Genomic DNA, 18,542 nt, shown 5'->3' with positions numbered 1-18,542 from the left:
ATTGGCGAGTTGGCAAGTTGGCCTCATCCATGACTGGGGCTTTAGGCCCGACACACAAACAACTCCACGCCGCTCTTGGCCAAAACCACAAAGTAGAACCCACTTGAGCAGACTTGCCAACTCGTTTTCCCACCATTAAATTGGCATAATTTGTCGAACAAGAACAGCCGACAACAGCGAAGGCAACTTGTTATACCCATTGAAAATGTGAGTTTTTGGGTATGCTCTTCCGGTAGGCAAAAGTCGATTCCTAGTCAAAGACTCAATATAAATAACTATTTCAAATTAATTTCTTTAGTACATATCTTCTAGATAGTTTAGCATACCAAAATTGTAATCAATATTCACTTAGACTTAGACTAGCTCAAATGCGCAGCTCTATAATCTAGTCGGACTGTCGACTGGCATCAAACTTCCAGCTCTGGGTATAATCTAGTCGGACACTGCCGACTAGACAACTCTTACTTGTTTTTTCCATTGCTGTTGTTGGCTTTGTCGTGTATCAAAAAACACTTTTTGAATTGTGAATTCTGTGAATTGTTTTGCTGCTGCCGTTGTGTCTTGCCTACGCGAAAATTCTTTCGAGTTGGCAGCGAATACATAATTCTCTTGCTCTGATATCGCGAAACTCGAATGCAATCAGAATGAGACACAAAACAATAGACCAAAGTCAAATGAAGTCTGATGAAATCCTGGGAATTTTGGACTGTTGAAATATGTAATAAAAGAAATGAAATTTAAATATGAATTCTAATTGGATATTTGATATAGATCAGTTAGATACTAACAATTGAAGTGAATGCTAATTAGATATATGCGAAGTGGGTTTTGTTCACTAAATCATCTTATGCAAGTCGAGTTTTTACCTTTTTTAGCTTGCCACAGCAAGTACTCGAGCTTAACTTTTTGCTACCTCACTAATTGCAGTCAATCTCCATGGTAACTGTTCTCACCTACACCTTGTTGCACCTTTGGCAATCTATCGTCAATCTAGCTGGGAGCTATTGTTCATTGTTGACATTGTTTCTCTCTTTCTTGACACAATTATATCATACGATATCGTGTGCTATTGTTGTTGCTGCTGTAATTGCTGTCAGAGTTGACGGCACGTGTTGCCTTGAAGTTTGAGCTGCTTTTCTTTTGGCTATCCTTGAGCATTGTCGAATATAACGAGCGCAATTTAACGTTTTTCCGACTAATTAGTATTCGTGCAAATATTGGGCATTAGTATTGCCATTAGTATGACTGCAAATTATTATGGCGCAAAGTGTAAATATGATCAAGTAGCTTTCGTTTGTTTGCCCAATATGAGTTGTGTTTACTCGTTAATTGTTGTGCTCCACATTTGATTGGGTACAAACTGTGTGTAATATTATATGCTCATCATGAATTGAGCTGTCGATGGGTAATGCATTATTCAATTTGCGTGTCTTCGTGGCGCAGCATTTCCCTGTGGCACTCGCGTCGTATACGTGATATCTGAATGCAGCTACCGCAGCACGTTTTATCAGCTGCGCTTATCTCGCTTGTCTCTTACTCTCCTGCAATGTAGCAACAATATAGTCAGCATAGCCAGATCAGAGACTATTTTTATCTCAGCTCTGTTTGGTTTTATCTTGTTCATGGCCGCAAATGGCATAACAACTTTAGCTGAGATTAGATAAACGCAGCGCAGCTCGTGCCGGGCTCAATGTGCCTTTTGTCTATGTGTGTGTGTGTGTGTGTGCGTGTATCAAAATCAGCTTTGGTCTATATTTCTTTGTTCTCTTGCATTGTAACAAGTTTTGTGCCCAACTTTGTCTGCTTCCACATAGTGCACAATTCTCTGCATTGTGTGTTGTGTGTGTCGCGTGTGTTGTGTGTGTGCGTTCGCTATCTGTGCCATTTGTTTGCTTCTCTCCGTCATTTATTGTTGCACTCGTATTGACTTTGTGATAATTTTGTCATAAACCAAATATACAACTCAAAAACAAGTGACTTAATATATTTGTGTATATATAATAATAATAATAATAATAATAATAATAATAATAAAAGTGTTTCATTATTCATTGTGCTCAACTACTATGTGCATTGGTTGTTTAATTTACTGTTAGCTTTTGCTCTTGTATAATGCAATTATTCAGCATTTTATTGAAAGTTCAGTTCTGATAACACTTTCCATAGAACACTTTTATTTTCATACTCGTTCACGAAGTCAAAGGAGTGTATTAGCTTTTTTAAAGTACGTCTCTCTCTTTTGAAACTAGACAAGCTTAAAATTAGAAATATGTTTATTATTTATATAAATTTGATTGAACAACGCGAAATACTATAACTTATCTAAGATAAATTATATGAAATGTTGAATTTATGCTCGTGTAGAGTAGCCAGATCTAAAGTATTATATCTACTATATCTTCGAATATTGGGGGCGTGGCAAATTGGCTAAATCCTTTGCAGTTTCTTAGCCAGAGCTGCAAACGTATTGAGTGAACGAGCATTATGCAGTCGATGACGCTCGTCTGCTACAGTTTCATTTGTTGTTATTTTGACTGATTACTCACGCCCTGGCAATCGCTGTAGCGCACTCTAAGACTCGCTTGGGCCCATCTATAAATGAATACCCATACATTAGGTGTACCGATAACAGTTACCTTTGCCATATCAGGGGAAGCAGAAAACAAAAAAAAATAAACGAAAACAGAAAATAGCTTTCAATGTCGATGCAAAAACATTTGCTTGCTTTGCACACCTCACTCACTCTCTCTCTCTCTCTCTCTCTCTTTCTCCCTGTTTGAATTGCTCTCCCTCTCTCTGTCTATTTCTCTCACTTTGACCCTATAGCTGCCAACGCCTTTTTAGCAGTCTTTAACGAATTTTGGCTTAGTTTGATAGTAAACGTTGCCAAAGACTTTCACACACAGTGCTTAGCTCTCGATCTGACCCACCCAGGGAAACTGCGCTTGTTAATAAAAACAACAAAAAATAATAATAAATATAGCATTAAATTATATTGAAAGCAGAAAGTGAAAAGTGTAACGAAAGTTAAAGCAAAGGTGCAATAATGGCACAGGTAAAATTCACGATTTTGTCACTAAAGGCAAACGATTTTGTGATATCAATCAATTAGTCATAGTCAAAATTTAGTTATATTTTAAGTTTACAATCAAGTTTCATTCATTACTTTTAGATCAAGTATGGAGAATTTTAGTTCCAAGTTTATCAGTTACCACTACTTTTTTTGACAATGTCATAATTATTATTAATTGAATTTGCTCTAACTATTTTTCTTCTATTTTATTAGTTTATTACTCTTAGACCCAATATGTGTAGTTTTAGATCCAATAGACAGATTTTTTTCATTCTGATTTTCTTTCCTTACCAACATGGACATAATGTTATTTAACTAAATTTAATTTAATTTATTCATTATTTTTAGACCAAGTATGAACAGCTTTAGATCAAATATAGGTGATTTTTAATTTATTTTAGTTTATTACGTTAGGTCTTAGTGTCAGAGCTAATAACTATCATTAGTCATAGTCGAATCGGAACGTTATCTAATTTCTATTTGTTCTCTCTTTTAGATCCACTATGGAGAAGCCCATGCAGCATGCGCCCGCTCCCGTTGGGAAAGTCTCTCAGATTGCCAACATCTTTCAGCGAAAACCCATTGAAATTCAGCCGGTCGAGCAGCTGAGTGCCGTTGCAGCAGCTCACGCAGCAGCAGCCGCTGCAGCCGCGGCTAATCCAACAACAAACGTGCGCACCGAATCCCACTCGGCCAGGTTTAACAATGCTCGTGCACTCTTCGAAAAGCTGGGCGTGGAGTCTACAAACACGAATGTGAGCACACGTCTGATGCGCAGCAGCTCACGCGAGGATAATCTATACGAAGGCTCAGATCGTTCCTCATCGCGCTCCTCGGATCGTTCACAGTCGCCGCCGAAGCGACGCATACCATTCCCATCCGGCGCCAGCCTCAACCAGAGCAACAACATTTCACAAAACTGCACGGATCGTTTGAATAACAGTAAATTTATTGTGGATCCTACGCCAGCTGTCAAATATCCGCAACACAATCTATCACGACTGAAGTCGGAGGAGTTGAATACAGTGGCCGTGGCGCCGCCAACGACTGGTTCGGTCAGCGCACTCTTTGCCAGCGGCGGCGGAGGCGGCGACAAGCCGGAGAAGCCCGAACGCAAATTCAATTCGAGGGAGCTCATCGAGAAGCAAAAGAAGTGGACCTCACACTTCACCAAGACAAAGACAACACGCACGCACAGCGATCTCAATCGTTGCGATATAATACGCACGGTGCCCGGCACGGGACTAATTATGGATGTTGAGCGGACACCCAAGGCCAGTCCGGAGCTGCGACAGCATGCGATTGTGGTTGCCGGGTCGACACCCGGTGCCACACCGCCGCCGTCCTCAATTCCACCCGAGATTAAGCCACGAAGTGGCAAGATTGGCAGCCCCGTCAAGTCGCCCCCCTTGCCGCCCATTCCAGCCGTTAAGCCAAAGAATGTTAGTCCCGTTAAGTATAACGCAGTGACTACTAAATGCGCCGAGGCAGCGCCTCCGCCGCCACCAGCTAAATCGGCAGCTGTGACGGCGGCCATGCAACGTTCAGCGCTGCTGCAACAGGAGCAGCAGCAGCAGCAGCAACAACAGCAGCAACAACTCAGTGCACCTGTGCCACCTGAGAAGCCACGTAAAAAATCCATTGATCTTATTGAGGATGCAGTGCCAATAACTTGCTCAACGCCCTCGCCCACCAGTTCGATGAGCGCCCATCTGCAAGCAGCCAAGCGAGGATCTATAGACGCACCTGTCTCTGGAGCACCTTATGCAGGTAACAGCAATGGCCTCAGCGGCAGCACCAATTCGGCAACATCTGCCTCGCCAGATCAGGCCAGCGCAGCGTCGGATCCCTCCTCGCCCGTTTGCACGGAGGATGAGAAGCAAGAGAATGAATCCACTGAGAAGTCGGATAACGAGCATTATCAGAACAAATATAACAGTGTGCCAAGGCGACGCCGACGCAGCGACAACGAAGGTAGGCTCGAAATTTATGATTATTTTTTTATCCTTATGTGGTTGGCTCTATAAGGCAGACTCGAGTCTCAGAAACAGAAATAACTGAAATGCCTCTCTAGCTGCCTGTGCGAATATATACTTGTGTCTAAGAAAGGCAGATGAAAATATGAAGTGTCCATAGCTAGATATATATATATATATATATATAGCTTACAGAGTTTTGTTGATTAACACTTGAGAATACTTGATTTTCTCTATATATCTACGAGCTCTGGGAACGTAGGAAATCTGCTCTCTATAGAGCTAGGACTATCCAGCTGCTTCTTCTGCAGACATGTCCTATGTTATACGGCTCATCCGTTGAGTCGGAAAACAGCTGAACGAGTATTGTGCAGTCGGTTGCAACATGCTCAGTTGTTGCAGCTGAGTTCAAACACCTCAACCGATGTCTGTGTGTGCTAAGAGCCCCTGGGCATAGTTGTAGACTAGAGAGACATGGAGTTCGAAGTGAGCCGACGTTAGTTTGTGCGCACATTGGTCGCCAGCTTGCTGCCCTTACAGCCAGCCCATCGTTTATTGTAACATTCTTTTTAAACTGCGCACAATTCGTGACTGCAATCGCCCGCCCCTTGTGCGCCTCCCCCCGCCGTTTATTGTAGTTTGTTGTGAGGTAGGGGCAACGGCAGCGGTAGCGGCATAGGCAGAGGCGCATTCCAATATGGGTCAAACACAGCAGGCATATCAAATGCAGCCCCCACGGCTCGAGCAGCAGCAACTGCAGCATTCCAAGCTCTATGCTCGTCTCCTCCTCGTCGCCAGGTTCTTCAGTGTGCAATGCAATCTGCTGTCGACCATCTCGCTGCGTCTGTGTGTGCGACGACTTGGCGGATTTTGTTGGGATTCTCTTGATATGGCCAGCAATCGACTGAGACGCAGCAGTTTGCCTCTCCCGTTCCCATACATGAAATTGAATTAATTCTAGATTAAGAATTCAAAGATGCGTTGTTCTTGCTGCCTTTTGCCACTGCTGATTACTAAATTGAGCTACGAAAGAAACGGCTAGATCTGGCTAGAGTGGCATCACTGCTCCTAGCAGTGATAATACTCGCTGAATGCCGAGCTATGCACATGCGACCTGCCTATCTGCGCAGCTGTTTCTAGGAAAGCGAAATCGAATGGAGTGCATTGCGGCCTGCAACATTTTTTAATTCATAATTCTTAAGTGCTCAGCGCTGTGTGGGCGTGGCCTTACCTTGATTCTTGATCACAGAGTTGATGCTGCTGCTGCTGCTGTTGCTGCTGTTGTTGAAGACAAAGCAACTGGCAGGCATTATCACTTGCAATTGACTTGGGGTAACATACCCTGTCTTCATCTTGACTCCATTGAGCCCCATTGAGGCCGTGAATTATGATGTTTTTGTGATTTAATATTTTGTGTTTACGAGAACTTATCCGATTTGCAAGCTAAAAACATTTAATTTAAACAGCTTTACTTAGATCTTAATTATAATATTCTTATTAGAATTTATATGCCTTCGCGTATAGCTATAGAATTCGCATAGAAAGAAGCACACATGAATGGGAACTGAATTCCACTGGCAGAACAGGAGGGGCGCCCGTAGGTAGGGTGGCACCCGCTGAATGGGGCTGGCTACCAGTCGCATGAGTCTATAAATAAAACAAAGAGGACTTTAGTTGAGCACTGACACAGGGGCAGGGTGCTTAAGGGCCAGTGCAGCACTAATATCAAAGCAAATCCGCTATTCTATGTCTATTTGAAAATATATATCGTGTCTGCCAAAACGTTTGACAGCTTTGCTCCACTTTATGTTTTCTATGCGTATATATAAATATATAATTAAAGAGACAGAGAATCAACGTCGAGTACGAAGACAGATGTGCCTTGTTTTTGGTTAATCCATTCAAACATTCAACCATATTGACATCTTAGAGAGTCTGTTGTCTGTCTGTTTGTCCAGAGACTAAGCTGGAGAAACGCTGCAGCTGTGACTGAAAGTTTCTAAACAGGGTGCAACAAGTTTTTAGCGTGGACTCAAACCACATCAATAGAGGCTGGTCTTAGCAAGTGCAACAACCAGTACAAAGCTTTTAACATTTCATTGCCGCTAGATGGCGACAGCTGCTCTTATTTCTTAATACATTTTTTGTTTTTTTTTTTTTTCATTTGAATTTATGAATTTAGGCCAGCATTATCAAAGAACAGACTGACTAAACTTATATATGTATATAAGGAGGTTTATGTGTAAATCGAAAAAAAGTACAGGGCATTCATTAGTCCATTACGCACTATTTAGTGTGTACTCCTTGAGGTCAATGCCCTCATATTGCGTGAATTTTTGACAGCCACTTCGCTTAGTTGTTGGACATATTTATGATTTAGATGTTTGCCCACCCAAGCAGCATTCCCTGTTGCTTTTCTTGAGTGGGAAGCTCAGTTTTTCCATAACAAATGTGTACGGACCCCTGTTTTTTCTTGCGCTGCTCGTTGTATTACAAACTTAGTTCTGAAAACCCGAATTCTCGAAAAAAAATTATGCCTAGTGAAAAATGCCTAGTGTCTGTGACACCCTGTGACTCTGTGCACCCTGTGAAGCGAAACTTTTGAGCTGTCTGGCTGCTGCTTGTCTGCGAATCCCCCAAACGGTGGGCAGTTTGCCAAAAAGTGCGAACATAGAGCGAGAAAGAGAAAGAGCGATATATATATAGAGAGAGAGAACAATGTGAGAGAGTTGCTCATTTGCAACTGTAGCCGATCAAAAAAAATTCTTTCAATCTTACAAAATTTTGCGCTTGATCATTTTAGTTAATGTCGCGTTTCGGTGGCGTTTCCATTGATAAAGCAACAAGAATTCAAAATAATTTGATGCTGCGTTCGCATTTCAATTGCCCAAAATATTTCGTTCATTTCGTTTAAAGAAAACTAAAAACCTAGAAATAATTATTAAAAGATAAATTGTGATAAAAAAAATTTCAAATCCAAAGACGAAGCATTGTAAATATGGAATCAATTGTGTTGTGCGTTTTCAGATGATTTGCCAGTGTCAGAAAAGAAACGCGATTAATCGCTGGCATTATCATGGACATGTGTTCGAAGCGTGATTGAATATTACTCGAGATGTTCGATATGTGTTTAGTTTTTTTCTATTTGAATGAAGGTTGCACATTATGCGTTGATTATGTGAGCGGCAAGTTGAAAGTATAGTAGATATGGGCACAGATTTTTGATTCCCAACTGGGAACTTAGAGATATTACAGAGGATGCGATCAGCGGAATAAAGGCGAAATGGATTTTTAGGCTATTCTCATATATTTCATAATTGATTTTTAACTCAATGAAGATATGGTATATCTTTGATACTTTTATTGCGCTTCTAAAGGTCTTATAAACCATAGAGCATATTGCAAGGGCTCGTCGAAAAGTATGTGTCTAAAGTATTCAGTTGGTTGTAGTTTTGGCATTATTGCAACATAGCAACAAGCTCAAAAATAAAACAAACAACAACTATGAAGGCAAGTTGCGATGCTTACAATTTTAGAAATTCATTCTAAATTTGTCTAGCGACAGAAAAGAAACAAAAAGAAGTAAGAATGTTGCGGTGGGCGGGCGCCAACGACTGCAAAACACTCGTTCACGGTTCAAAAACAGGTTCGAAAGGAAGTTTGCATTAACTTAACTAACAGATATTGCAGCTCTATTTGCAATTTTGCCTAGATATACCTGTGTTTGCATAAAACCAATATACTCTTTTGACTTCATGAACGAGTGTAAAAAGAGTCAATGGCTAGACCAATTTGTTCGCTATTGTTGATGGATAAACTTTTCCGTTTCGCTATAAAACGTTTTGTTTTTTAATTTTTATATATATTTTTATCATGCTTTTGGCATTTCTCTGTTCTGCGTCGATTCGAAATTATTTATTAATGTTTTGTTGATATTGAGCACATCTGAAAAATTGCCTTTGCGCTTAGACTTGCATCATTATTTCAATTGGAAGCCACTTTTCGCCTCTCAGCTGGCCTTCGCTCTTACGTTTATTTGTTATTTTTTCCTTCTGTTTACTAATTGCTTATCAAGTCTATTTACTTGAGCGGAAATGCATTTACTTTGGCTATGTGCATTCGAAAGCGACCTCATTCTCTTCATTGACACGCATTCGCCCTTGCCATTCGCTTTTCTCACTCTTACATTAAGTATTCATGATTATTTAATTGAGATACGGTTGATAACTAATTGGCGTTAACTATACTCAAGGGTATGTGTCCTGTGCCAAGTTCTAACTATTTAGAATTGCTCGTTCCTTTGGGTCAGTCTACGATAACCAAATGTGGAAACTACTTGCTCTTTTGCTTGGCTTGTCTATCAGCTCCAGCTCGGTATTCCAAAATGTCATCGACCTGGCAGACAAAAGTTGAGCTACAAGTTAGCCGTCGAAACAAAAACGCAGCCTTTATTATGCGCAGTGATGTAGCCAAAGAGTTCCTGGCACTCACATATAACTCTGAGTTTGGACGTCCCACCTATCATATTGTCAAACAGTATCTAAGATCCCTGCCGGCCACCTATATCCTGCCGATGGGTTCACCATTTCGCTATAAGTTTCAGAGTATGTTAAGTACCTTCTATGAGCATGGGTTCTTCGAGTATTGGTGGCGAATGGATGTTCTTCAAAGGAGTCGGAGCTCATACCATTCCGACGAGTTTTTCGATGAACTTGATGAGCAAGCGGACCAGGAGGATGCAGCAGATACGGCAGAATGGCGCAAAAAACGAGTGGTTCTCACTTTAGAAATTCTGCAGGGTTCGTTTTACTTGTTGATTATTGGGCAACTTCTGAGCATTTTCGCTTTTATCATGGAGCAGGGATATTTTCACTGGCGTCGGCCAGTAATCAACGTTTAATTCGAATTGCGAATCTTGAGAATATTCTTTCTTCTAGCGCTGAACCATGTCAAATCTAATTGTAATTCGCTTTTAATAGCGTCGTGTGTGAACTAAAAACAACTGCGATTTAAAATGTGCCTCAGCATACGAAAATTATTCGAAACCTGTCGAGGTTAGTAAAAGTGTTTTCCTCCATTATTATTTGCAATAAAAGAAGTGGAACATACTATCTAACTATATCTATTTTTTATGTTAAACATATGTACATATATATGTGACTTTGCCTCTTGGGAGGTCCCTCCTATTGTTGATTAAACAAGCCATTTATGTTTGATTTATTCCCATCGGCTGTTCATACTATGTATATGTCTGACCGTCCTATTTTATGGTAACTTCTAGTCGGTCAGTCCTAGCGCAATCACTCTTACTTTTTAGTTTTTTTATTGCTTCTTAATTGAATCAACACGCATGTTTAATTGACATTAATTTGGTGGACAAGCATTTAGAATCCTTCTCAACTTGTTCAGGAGCTGTTAAACAGTCACCGCAACAACAATGTGGGCGCTATTCGGTCTTATTCTCGGATTATCCAACTGCACAGCGACTAACGCTTCAGCTGCTACACTGGGTCTATCGGAGATTAGCTGTCGCATTGCCAAAACGGAAGCAGCTCAAATCACCTACATCTATCGCTGCGTTAGCTGCCTTGCTTCTAACTCTGTTTCCTATCTGGAGTTGGAGCAGGATCTACACCTTTGCATTGGGAGTCAGTTGCCCAGCTGCGTGCGCAGCTTGGAGGCTCATGAGGTCGAACCAATTCGTAAGCCGAGCAGCATGAATATCTTCCTCATTCCTGCTGGCGACGCGGGTCAGCCTCTGGTACATCGAATCGTGGACATGCTGAATCCACGACAGCCACGCCGGCATTTCCATAAATATTTGTTCGTTTGGCCGGAAGCTAGCGAGGAACAGCTAAAGGAACTCTTTGAAGGTTGTTGGAGTAAGCAGTTGCTGTTTGCCCTGGCCATTACCGGACCAGATACTGTCTACGATTTCCATCCGTTTGGAGAAGAGGGCAAGCAGCTCACAAAGTTGATGCCAAACACTGATGTCTACTACGTTGATAAGTTAACTAATTTGAGAGGATTCGAACTCCGCTTCTCAATGTTCAGTCATCCTCTTCGGGCTCTGGCTTTAAATCCAGTTGAAAGCAAAGGTTACAATGCCACAGACGGCAGCGTTGCCCGACTTATAGCCAAAACACTGAATGCCACAGCTCGGTATATTACACCTAGTGATAATGAAGCTTATGGACGTTGCCTTCCGAATGGCAGTTTCACGGGTGTCGTCCATGATTTAATGAATGGTTCGACCCACATTGGACTCAACATGCGATTCGTGCTAGAGTGCATTTCGCCACACGTTGAAAGTCTATATCCTTATAGTCGAGCTGACATCTGTTTGGTGGTGCCTGCCGCGGGAATGCAGCCAGAGTTCCAGATTTTTGCCACTGCCTTCCAGAGATCCGTGTGGCATTTACTACTTGCGAACTTCCTTATAGCTCTTGTACTCTTTGCCGTATTGCAGTTGCTGTTGGAGAAAATTGTCGGAGAAAGGCGCTGTCATTGGTACGATGTTTTCGAAATGCTCTTCAAGACACATTTGGGCCAACCCGTGAATCGATTCTCGGGAACTAGTTCTCTGCGGATTTTCCTCATGGGATGGATTCTATTCAGTTATGTGCTGACAACAATTTACTTTGGCAAGTTGGAAAGCAGCTTTGTCCAGCCAAGTTTTGAAGAGGAGGTAGATACGGTGGATGAGCTTATGCCACTTGGATTACGAGTACATGGGGTAAACACAATGTTTCAGGCTGTGCGCACTTCCCTATCAGATCACCAATATAGACTACTAACATCAAACGTTAAGGTGCATCCTCTTCAAGATAGTGAACAATTCTATGAGATACCAATCAGTCGTCGAAACAAGAAAGATGCATTTATCATGCGTACTGATAAAGCAAAAGAATTTCTGGCAATCACCTTTAACTCTGAAGTGGGACGTCCCACTTATCATATTGTCAAACAGTATCTAAGATCCTTGCCGGCCACCTATATCCTGCCGATGGGTTCACCATTTCGCTATAAGTTTCAGAGTATGTTAAGTACCTTCTATGAACATGGGTTCTTCGATTATTGGTGGCGAATGGATGTTCTTCAAAGGAGCCGGACTTCACAATCCGACGAGTTTTTCGATGAACTTGATGAGCAAGCGGACCAGGAGGATGCAGCAGATACGGCAGAATGGCGCAAAAAACGAGTGGTTCTCACTTTAGAAATTCTGCAGGGCTCGTTTTACTTGTTGATTATTGGGCAACTTCTGAGCATTTTCGCTTTTATCATGGAGCAGGGATATTTTCACTGGCGTCGGCCAGTAATCAACGTTTAATTCGAATTGCGAATCTTGAGAATATTCTTTCTTCTAGCGCTGAACCATGTCAAATCTAATTGTAATTCGCTTTTAATAGCGTCGTGTGTGAACTAAAAACAACTGCGAATTAAAATGTGCCTCAGCATACGAAAATTATTCGAAACCTGTCGAGGTTAGTAAAAGTGTTTTCCTCCATTATTATTTGCAATAAAAGAAGTGGAACATACTATCAAACTATATCTATTTTTTATGTTAAACATATGTACATATATATGTGACTTTGCCTCTTGGGAGGTCCCTCCTATTGTTGATTAAACAAGCCATTTATGTTTGATTTATTCCCATCGGCTGTTCATACTATGTATATGTCTGACCGTCCTATTTTATGGTAACTTCTAGTCGGTCAGTCCTAGCGCAATCACTCTTACTTTTTAGTTTTTTTTTTATTGCTTCTTAATTGAATCAACACGCATGTTTAATTGACATTAATTTGGTGGACAAGCATTTAGAATCCTTCTCAACTTGTTCAGGAGCTGTTAAACAGTCACAGCAACAACAATGTGGGCGCTATTCGGTCTTCTTCTCGGATTATCCAACAGCATTGCGACTAACGCTTCAGCTGCTGCACTGGGTCTATCGGAGATTAGCTGTCGCATTGCCAAAACGGAAGCAGCTCAAATCACCTACATCTATCGCTGCGTTAGTTGCCTTGCTTCTAACTCTGCTTCCTATCTGGAGTTGGAGCAGGATCTACACCTTTGCATTGGGAGTCAGTTGCCCAGCTGCGTGCGCAGCTTGGAGGCTCATGAGGTCGAACCAATTCGTAAGCCGAGCAGCATGAATATCTTCCTCATTCCTGCTGGCGACGCGGGTCAGCCTCTGGTGCGGCGTATCGTGGACATGCTGAATCCACGACAGCGACGCCGGCATTTCCATAAATATTTGTTCGTGTGGCCCGAAGCTAGCGAGGAACAGCTAAGGGAACTCTTCGAAGGCTGTTGGAGTAAGCAGTTGCTGTTTGCCCTGGCCATTACCGGACCAGATACTGTCTACGATTTCCATCCGTTTGCAGAAGAGGGCAATCAGCTGACAAAGTTGATGCCAAACACTGATGTCTACTACGTTGATAAGTTAACAAATTTGAGAGGATACGAACTCAGATTTTCGATGTTCCGTGATCCACTGAGAGCACTACCTTTAGAACCAGTTGAGAGTAAGGGTTACGATGCCATTGATGGGAGCGTTGCCCGTCTGATAGCCAAAAGGCTGAATGCCACAGCTCGGTATATTGCACCTAGTGATAATGAAGCTTATGGACGTTGCCTTCCGAATGGTAGTTTCACGGGTGTCGTCCAGGATCTGATGAATGGTTCGACCCACATTGGACTCAACATGCGATTCGTGCTAGAGTGCATTTCGCCGCATGTGGAGCATTTATATCCATACAGCCGAATTAATATCTGCTTGGTGGTGCCTGCAGCGGGAATACAGCCCGAGTACCTAATTTTTGTGACTGCTTTTCAGATAACTCTGTGGCGCCTGTTGCTGGCTAACTTTCTGATTGCTCTTGTACTCCTTATCGTATTACACCATTTTTTAAGGAAAATCGTAGGAGAGACTGGTTGTTGCTGGTACGATGCTTTGCAATTGCTCTTCAAGACACATTTGGGCCAACCCGTGGATCGTTTCTCGGTAATTAGTTCTCTGCGTGTGTTCCTCATGGGATGGATTCTATTCAGCTATGTGTTGACGACAATATTCTTTGGTAAACTGGAGAGCAGTTTTGTTCAGCCAAGTTTTGAGGCGGAAGTGGATACGTTAGATCAGTTGACGCCACTTGGCTTGCGAGTACACGGAGTAATTACGATGTTTGATGCTGTGAGCTTATCGCTATCGAAAGAACATTTCAAACTGCTTACCAAAAGTCATCGTGTACATCCTCTTCAAGATAGCGATCACTTCTATGAGCTGCCAGTCAGCCGTCGAAACAAGAAAGCAGCCTTCATCCTGCGCTTAGATAAAGCCAAAGAGTTCCTGGCAGTTACCTATAACTCTGAGGTGGGACGTCCCTCCTATCATATTGTCAAGCAGTATCTGAGGTCCTTGCCGGCCACCTATATCCTGCCGATGGGTTCACCATTTCGCTATAAGTTCCAGAGTATGTTAAGTGCCTTCTATGAGCATGGGTTCTTCGAGTATTGGTGGCGAATGGATGTTCTTCAAAGGCGTCGAACTTCATCCCAATCCGACGAGTTTTTCGAGGAGCTCGACGAGCAGACGGACCCGCAGGCGGAGGATGCAGCAGCGGATATCGTGGAACGGCGTAAAAAGCGAGTGGTTCTCACTTTGGATATTTTACAAGGCGCATTTTATTTATGGATCATTGGTATTTCATTGAGCATTTTGGGTTTTTTAGTGGAACAGGGATACTTCTACTGGCGGCGAGCTTGAATAAAATATCAAATATTGGGTTAGGGTTAAAACAAGGTATATATGGTTATGGTTCTTGAAACAGATTTGTTAACCAGAGAGCGAGTCCCTGTTGCCCTCTTTATATATTATAAGAATTTATTGTCATTTACACACATTAAAAAAATATTGACAAAATTCCGGAATTTTTCGTTCTAAATTCAACAGCAAAATTAAAAGACGCTGCGCACGGCTTCTTAAGTGATTTTGTTCCATTCGATATCAACTGCAAAACAAACTTCCTGAATAGTGCCATAAGTTGGGGTTTCTTGTTCCGCTGAAACCAACTGTGCGTCTGAGTTTCCACGTCCGTTTAGGGACTTGGTTGTTTGCGAGAACTGAAAATAGGTTTCTTCTCTCGTCTATTAAAAATGGCAACTGGCTATTATGGATCATCTGGGCAACTGCAGTCCTCTCGTAATGAGAAGCAGTCAACGAACGCGGATCGTCCAAAACGGTGCGCAGCGCCAACTGAAAGAGGTAGCGAAACTAGCATGAGAAAACTGAGATGTTCAAGAAGTCGATTCGACGAAAGCGATGACGAAATATCTGGATTGGAAAATGTGCTCAATCACGATTTTAAGCTAATGGTGAGCGTAACTCCCAAGCCTGAAGAGGCATTCTGTCCAAAATCGTCAGACTATCAGCTGGCCTCGCATTGGTACAAGAAACTAATCAACTGGAATTGCCGCACACTTGAACAGATGCGCTTGCGGCACCGGTACATGAGTCACCTGAGCGTCTGTTTACATAAGAAGCGGCTGACCGGTATTTTCAAAGAGGTGCCCAGCATCGAACTGACTTGGGTTGACTTTACACAAATGAACAATACTTTTGGTGCATGTTGTACAGCAACAATGACCAGCTCGGTTGCCTGGCAGAATATGGCACTAATGATGCTGCCACAACAATTGGCAAGATCACCTGGTAGCTGTTGCGAACAGCCGGCCAAATCGGAGCAATCGGACTCTCGCTCTGCCGGCGGCAGCAACATGCGAAAGCTTTCAAATAAGCCCGCACACAAAGTCACATGTAAATTGAAGCCGAAACTTGTGCCGAGACATTTGGCTGGATCGGAGGACTTGCAGAAAAGTCAACATGACTCTGCCGATAGCCAGGCGGCTTCTAGTGGTCAACAGCATCATTGGCCCATAGACGAGCAGGCGCGCACGGATATGAAGTATCTTTTAGAAGTGATCAACAAGGAATTGCGAGGCCAGCAGAATAAGGAGACGGATGAATATCTGGAGCTGGAGATGCGGCGCTATCGTGACTTTTACGCACGCCATAGGCATAATGATCCTGACTTAAAGGCCAATGTGGCTGCGGGTCCACAAAAAGAGCGAATCTTCATGCTTATCAATATGAAAAACGATTTGGTCAAGTTATTGTCTGAATGAGAAATTCAAGCGCCAAGTTTTTGTCTTTTGTATGTTATTGTAGCTGAACAATAAAGTTCTTCATGTTCTATGGCAAAATGACCAATGTGCTCGACTTTTTACTCCAGTAGATTCGCTCAAGTAAGAAGTGGACATGGCTTTTCTTTGGGTCTAACAAAAGTATATAATATATGATCACTCGAGGCTCAAACTCGTCTCCTCCTTATTGACTAAGCCAGATTTAAATGTATTTTCTATATTTTTACACGTTTTCTTCTCCCGTTGCAGGTCAGAAATCTGTAGACGAGGCAACAGTGCAACAGCAGCCGCCACAACATCAATATTCCAGCTCGAATTCCGTAAACGGATCTCCACAGCGTGTGGCCAATAAGCGCAGCAGCATCACCGTAAATATGCCTGCAGCAGGTTTAGGTCAGCGGCCACCTAGCATCATTTCGACAGCCAGCCAGGATGAGGTTGGCTGCCTGGATGAGGGTAAAGACGGCATCAAGGCGAAGCTGCAGTCACCATGCGATGGCAACCAGGAGCAGCCACACAGTCTCAACTATGTGGACGTTGGCTATCGTCTCAATCCCGATGGCAGCGAGTCGCGTGAGGTGTTCAGCTCCGAGGCGGATCTGTATGTGACGGCAAAGGTGAGCGATATGCAGCGCAAGTTCCATGGCGCCAACGGGTTCGTCCAGGAATCTAGCACAGTCTATGCCATTATTGTGCCGGAACAGCAGCAGGAGCCACAGATGGCAACACCTGCTCGAGTGCTATTGCAGTCGCCGACTACAAGCGTGGATGGGTCGCCGTTACATCGCGGCGCCTTTAATTCACCGCCAGTGGGCGTGGTCTCACCCATACGGCGCGCCAGCGGACAGCAGCAATGTGAGCAAAATGGTGGAGGCAATGACGAAACGTGCAGCACTAAATCCACTCCCCAAATGTCACCAGTCAAAGGTATTGCGCCCATTGCCTCCATTGATCCGCACGAAGAGGAGCTCAACCTAGAGGACGAGGAAGACGAGCAATTAGCTGTCGAATATGTAGATGTGCTGAACGAGGACGAAGAGGAGGAGGAGGAGGAGGACGAGGCACCAGTTTTGCCCGAACGATGTGCGCCTGCACTGGAGCTTCAAGATCTGGAGTATGCGGACACCAGCGCTGGCGAGGATGAAGACGACATGTTGCAGCACTTGAATAGTAATGTCATTGATGAAATGATCAAGGTGCACATAACGCCTGCAGCTGCAGCTGCACCTGCGCCAGCACCTGCTCCAGCTCCAGCTCCAGCTGCCGCTCCAGCCGCGGCAATGCCTCGTGATGATAGCTTGCCAGATGCCATGACAGCCGCTGAGGCCGAGCGACTGTTGAGTTCAAGGTGAGATATGATCCCTTTGATGTCCTCATGCATGTGTATATATTGGTTTATCTTTTTATCTGTTCGTCTAGAATAATACTACAACTATATCTTTAAGATCAATCACGAACGCACAGCGAGTATTATGCAGTCGGTAACGCCCGACTTCCAAGTTCTTGCTTGTTTATAAATAATCAATTTAGTTTGTAGTGAAAGCATGTTGTATGAGCTAATTAATTGTATTTATTTATTTAATTTAAATTACGTTTGCAGTTAGCCAAACATTTTTCAACATAAGACTTTATTATTCTCTTCTCATATTCTTCTTTATTTCGTTCTTCCGGATTCATTCACTCTCAGCTTGTATACATATTTATCTTAGCTTTCCTGGCTTTCTTTGTTTCAGCCAAAATCAACCTTGTAGTCAGCGTCTTTGGATAGAATTTGCTGCATTCAAGGAATGCTGTTCACATTTTCAACCTTTTACGCAGAGTTCAGAGATCTTTCGTTTGGCTGCTTTGAGCTGGCAACCGGGCACAGTGACCTTTACCCCTTTTTGTTATCCATAATCTTAATGTTCCGACCATGCATCAATTTGCCTGCGCTTTGCTCTTGCCTCGTAGTCATTAGTCATAGACATACGCAGCGGCCAGGTGTGACCCACAATATGGCTGGACGTGCAATCTGCCCTCAGGAGATTTTCGCACTTATTTATTTGGATTTCTGGCCTGGTTTGGACTTTGCTAATGCCATTTGCACACTGGGTTATTTTTGAGTGGGTCGCTGCCTTTGGAAAATGTATATTTATAATCAAAAGAGCATTCAAAATTGTTTATGAAGATATTTAGTATAGAGTCTAAATATAGAATTGCCTTAGAATTCGTTTTTACAGTTCAGTTACTCTTCCTATGTCAATTAGTCAGCCAATCCATTCAGGCATTTGTTGCTGCTCCTAAATTTGTGTGCA

General features: G+C 42.8%; 3 protein-coding genes across 12 annotated transcripts in view; all 3 read left to right on the top strand.

Annotated features, from left to right (window-relative positions):
- The window catches only part of LOC111597779, a 37,754-nt gene that overhangs the window by 9,619 nt on the left and 9,593 nt on the right, over positions 1-18,542 (top strand). For 9 of the 10 annotated variants that reach the window (XM_030225308.1, XM_030225305.1, XM_030225311.1 and 6 more), the window contains exons 3-4: positions 3,570-5,047; positions 16,498-17,596. In XM_030225308.1, the coding sequence (XP_030081168.1) occupies positions 3,577-5,047; positions 16,498-17,596 (2,570 nt within the window). In that variant the 5' untranslated portion in view covers positions 3,570-3,576. Of the gene's footprint in view, positions 1-2,950; positions 3,056-3,569; positions 5,048-16,497; positions 17,597-18,542 lie in introns of those variants that run through there. The other variant, XM_030225303.1, reaches the window with a different exon arrangement.
- On the top strand, positions 12,920-14,812 carry LOC111597180. The gene has a single exon (XM_023311742.2). It carries the CDS (start codon positions 12,920-12,922, stop codon positions 14,810-14,812), a length of 1,893 nt encoding a protein of 630 aa, XP_023167510.2.
- LOC111597181 lies at positions 14,937-16,315 on the top strand. Its single transcript, XM_023311743.2, has one exon. It carries the CDS (start codon positions 15,202-15,204, stop codon positions 16,228-16,230), a length of 1,029 nt encoding a protein of 342 aa, XP_023167511.1. The 5' UTR covers positions 14,937-15,201; the 3' UTR covers positions 16,231-16,315.

This window comes from Drosophila hydei, unplaced genomic scaffold (assembly GCF_003285905.1).
Source record: "Drosophila hydei strain 15085-1641.00,03,60 unplaced genomic scaffold, DhydRS2 tig00008128-arrow-arrow-pilon, whole genome shotgun sequence".
In the NCBI taxonomy this organism is placed as follows: domain Eukaryota; kingdom Metazoa; phylum Arthropoda; class Insecta; order Diptera; family Drosophilidae; genus Drosophila; species Drosophila hydei.
This window is presented reverse-complemented; position numbering and strand designations above follow the sequence as displayed.

What these genes read in the sequence shown, in the direction of transcription:
- LOC111597180 (XM_023311742.2), top strand. Translation starts at nt 12,920, where the DNA reads ATGTGGGCGCTATTCGGTCTTCTTCTCGGATTATCCAACAGCATTGCG.
- LOC111597181 (XM_023311743.2), top strand. Translation starts at nt 15,202, where the DNA reads ATGGCAACTGGCTATTATGGATCATCTGGGCAACTGCAGTCCTCTCGT.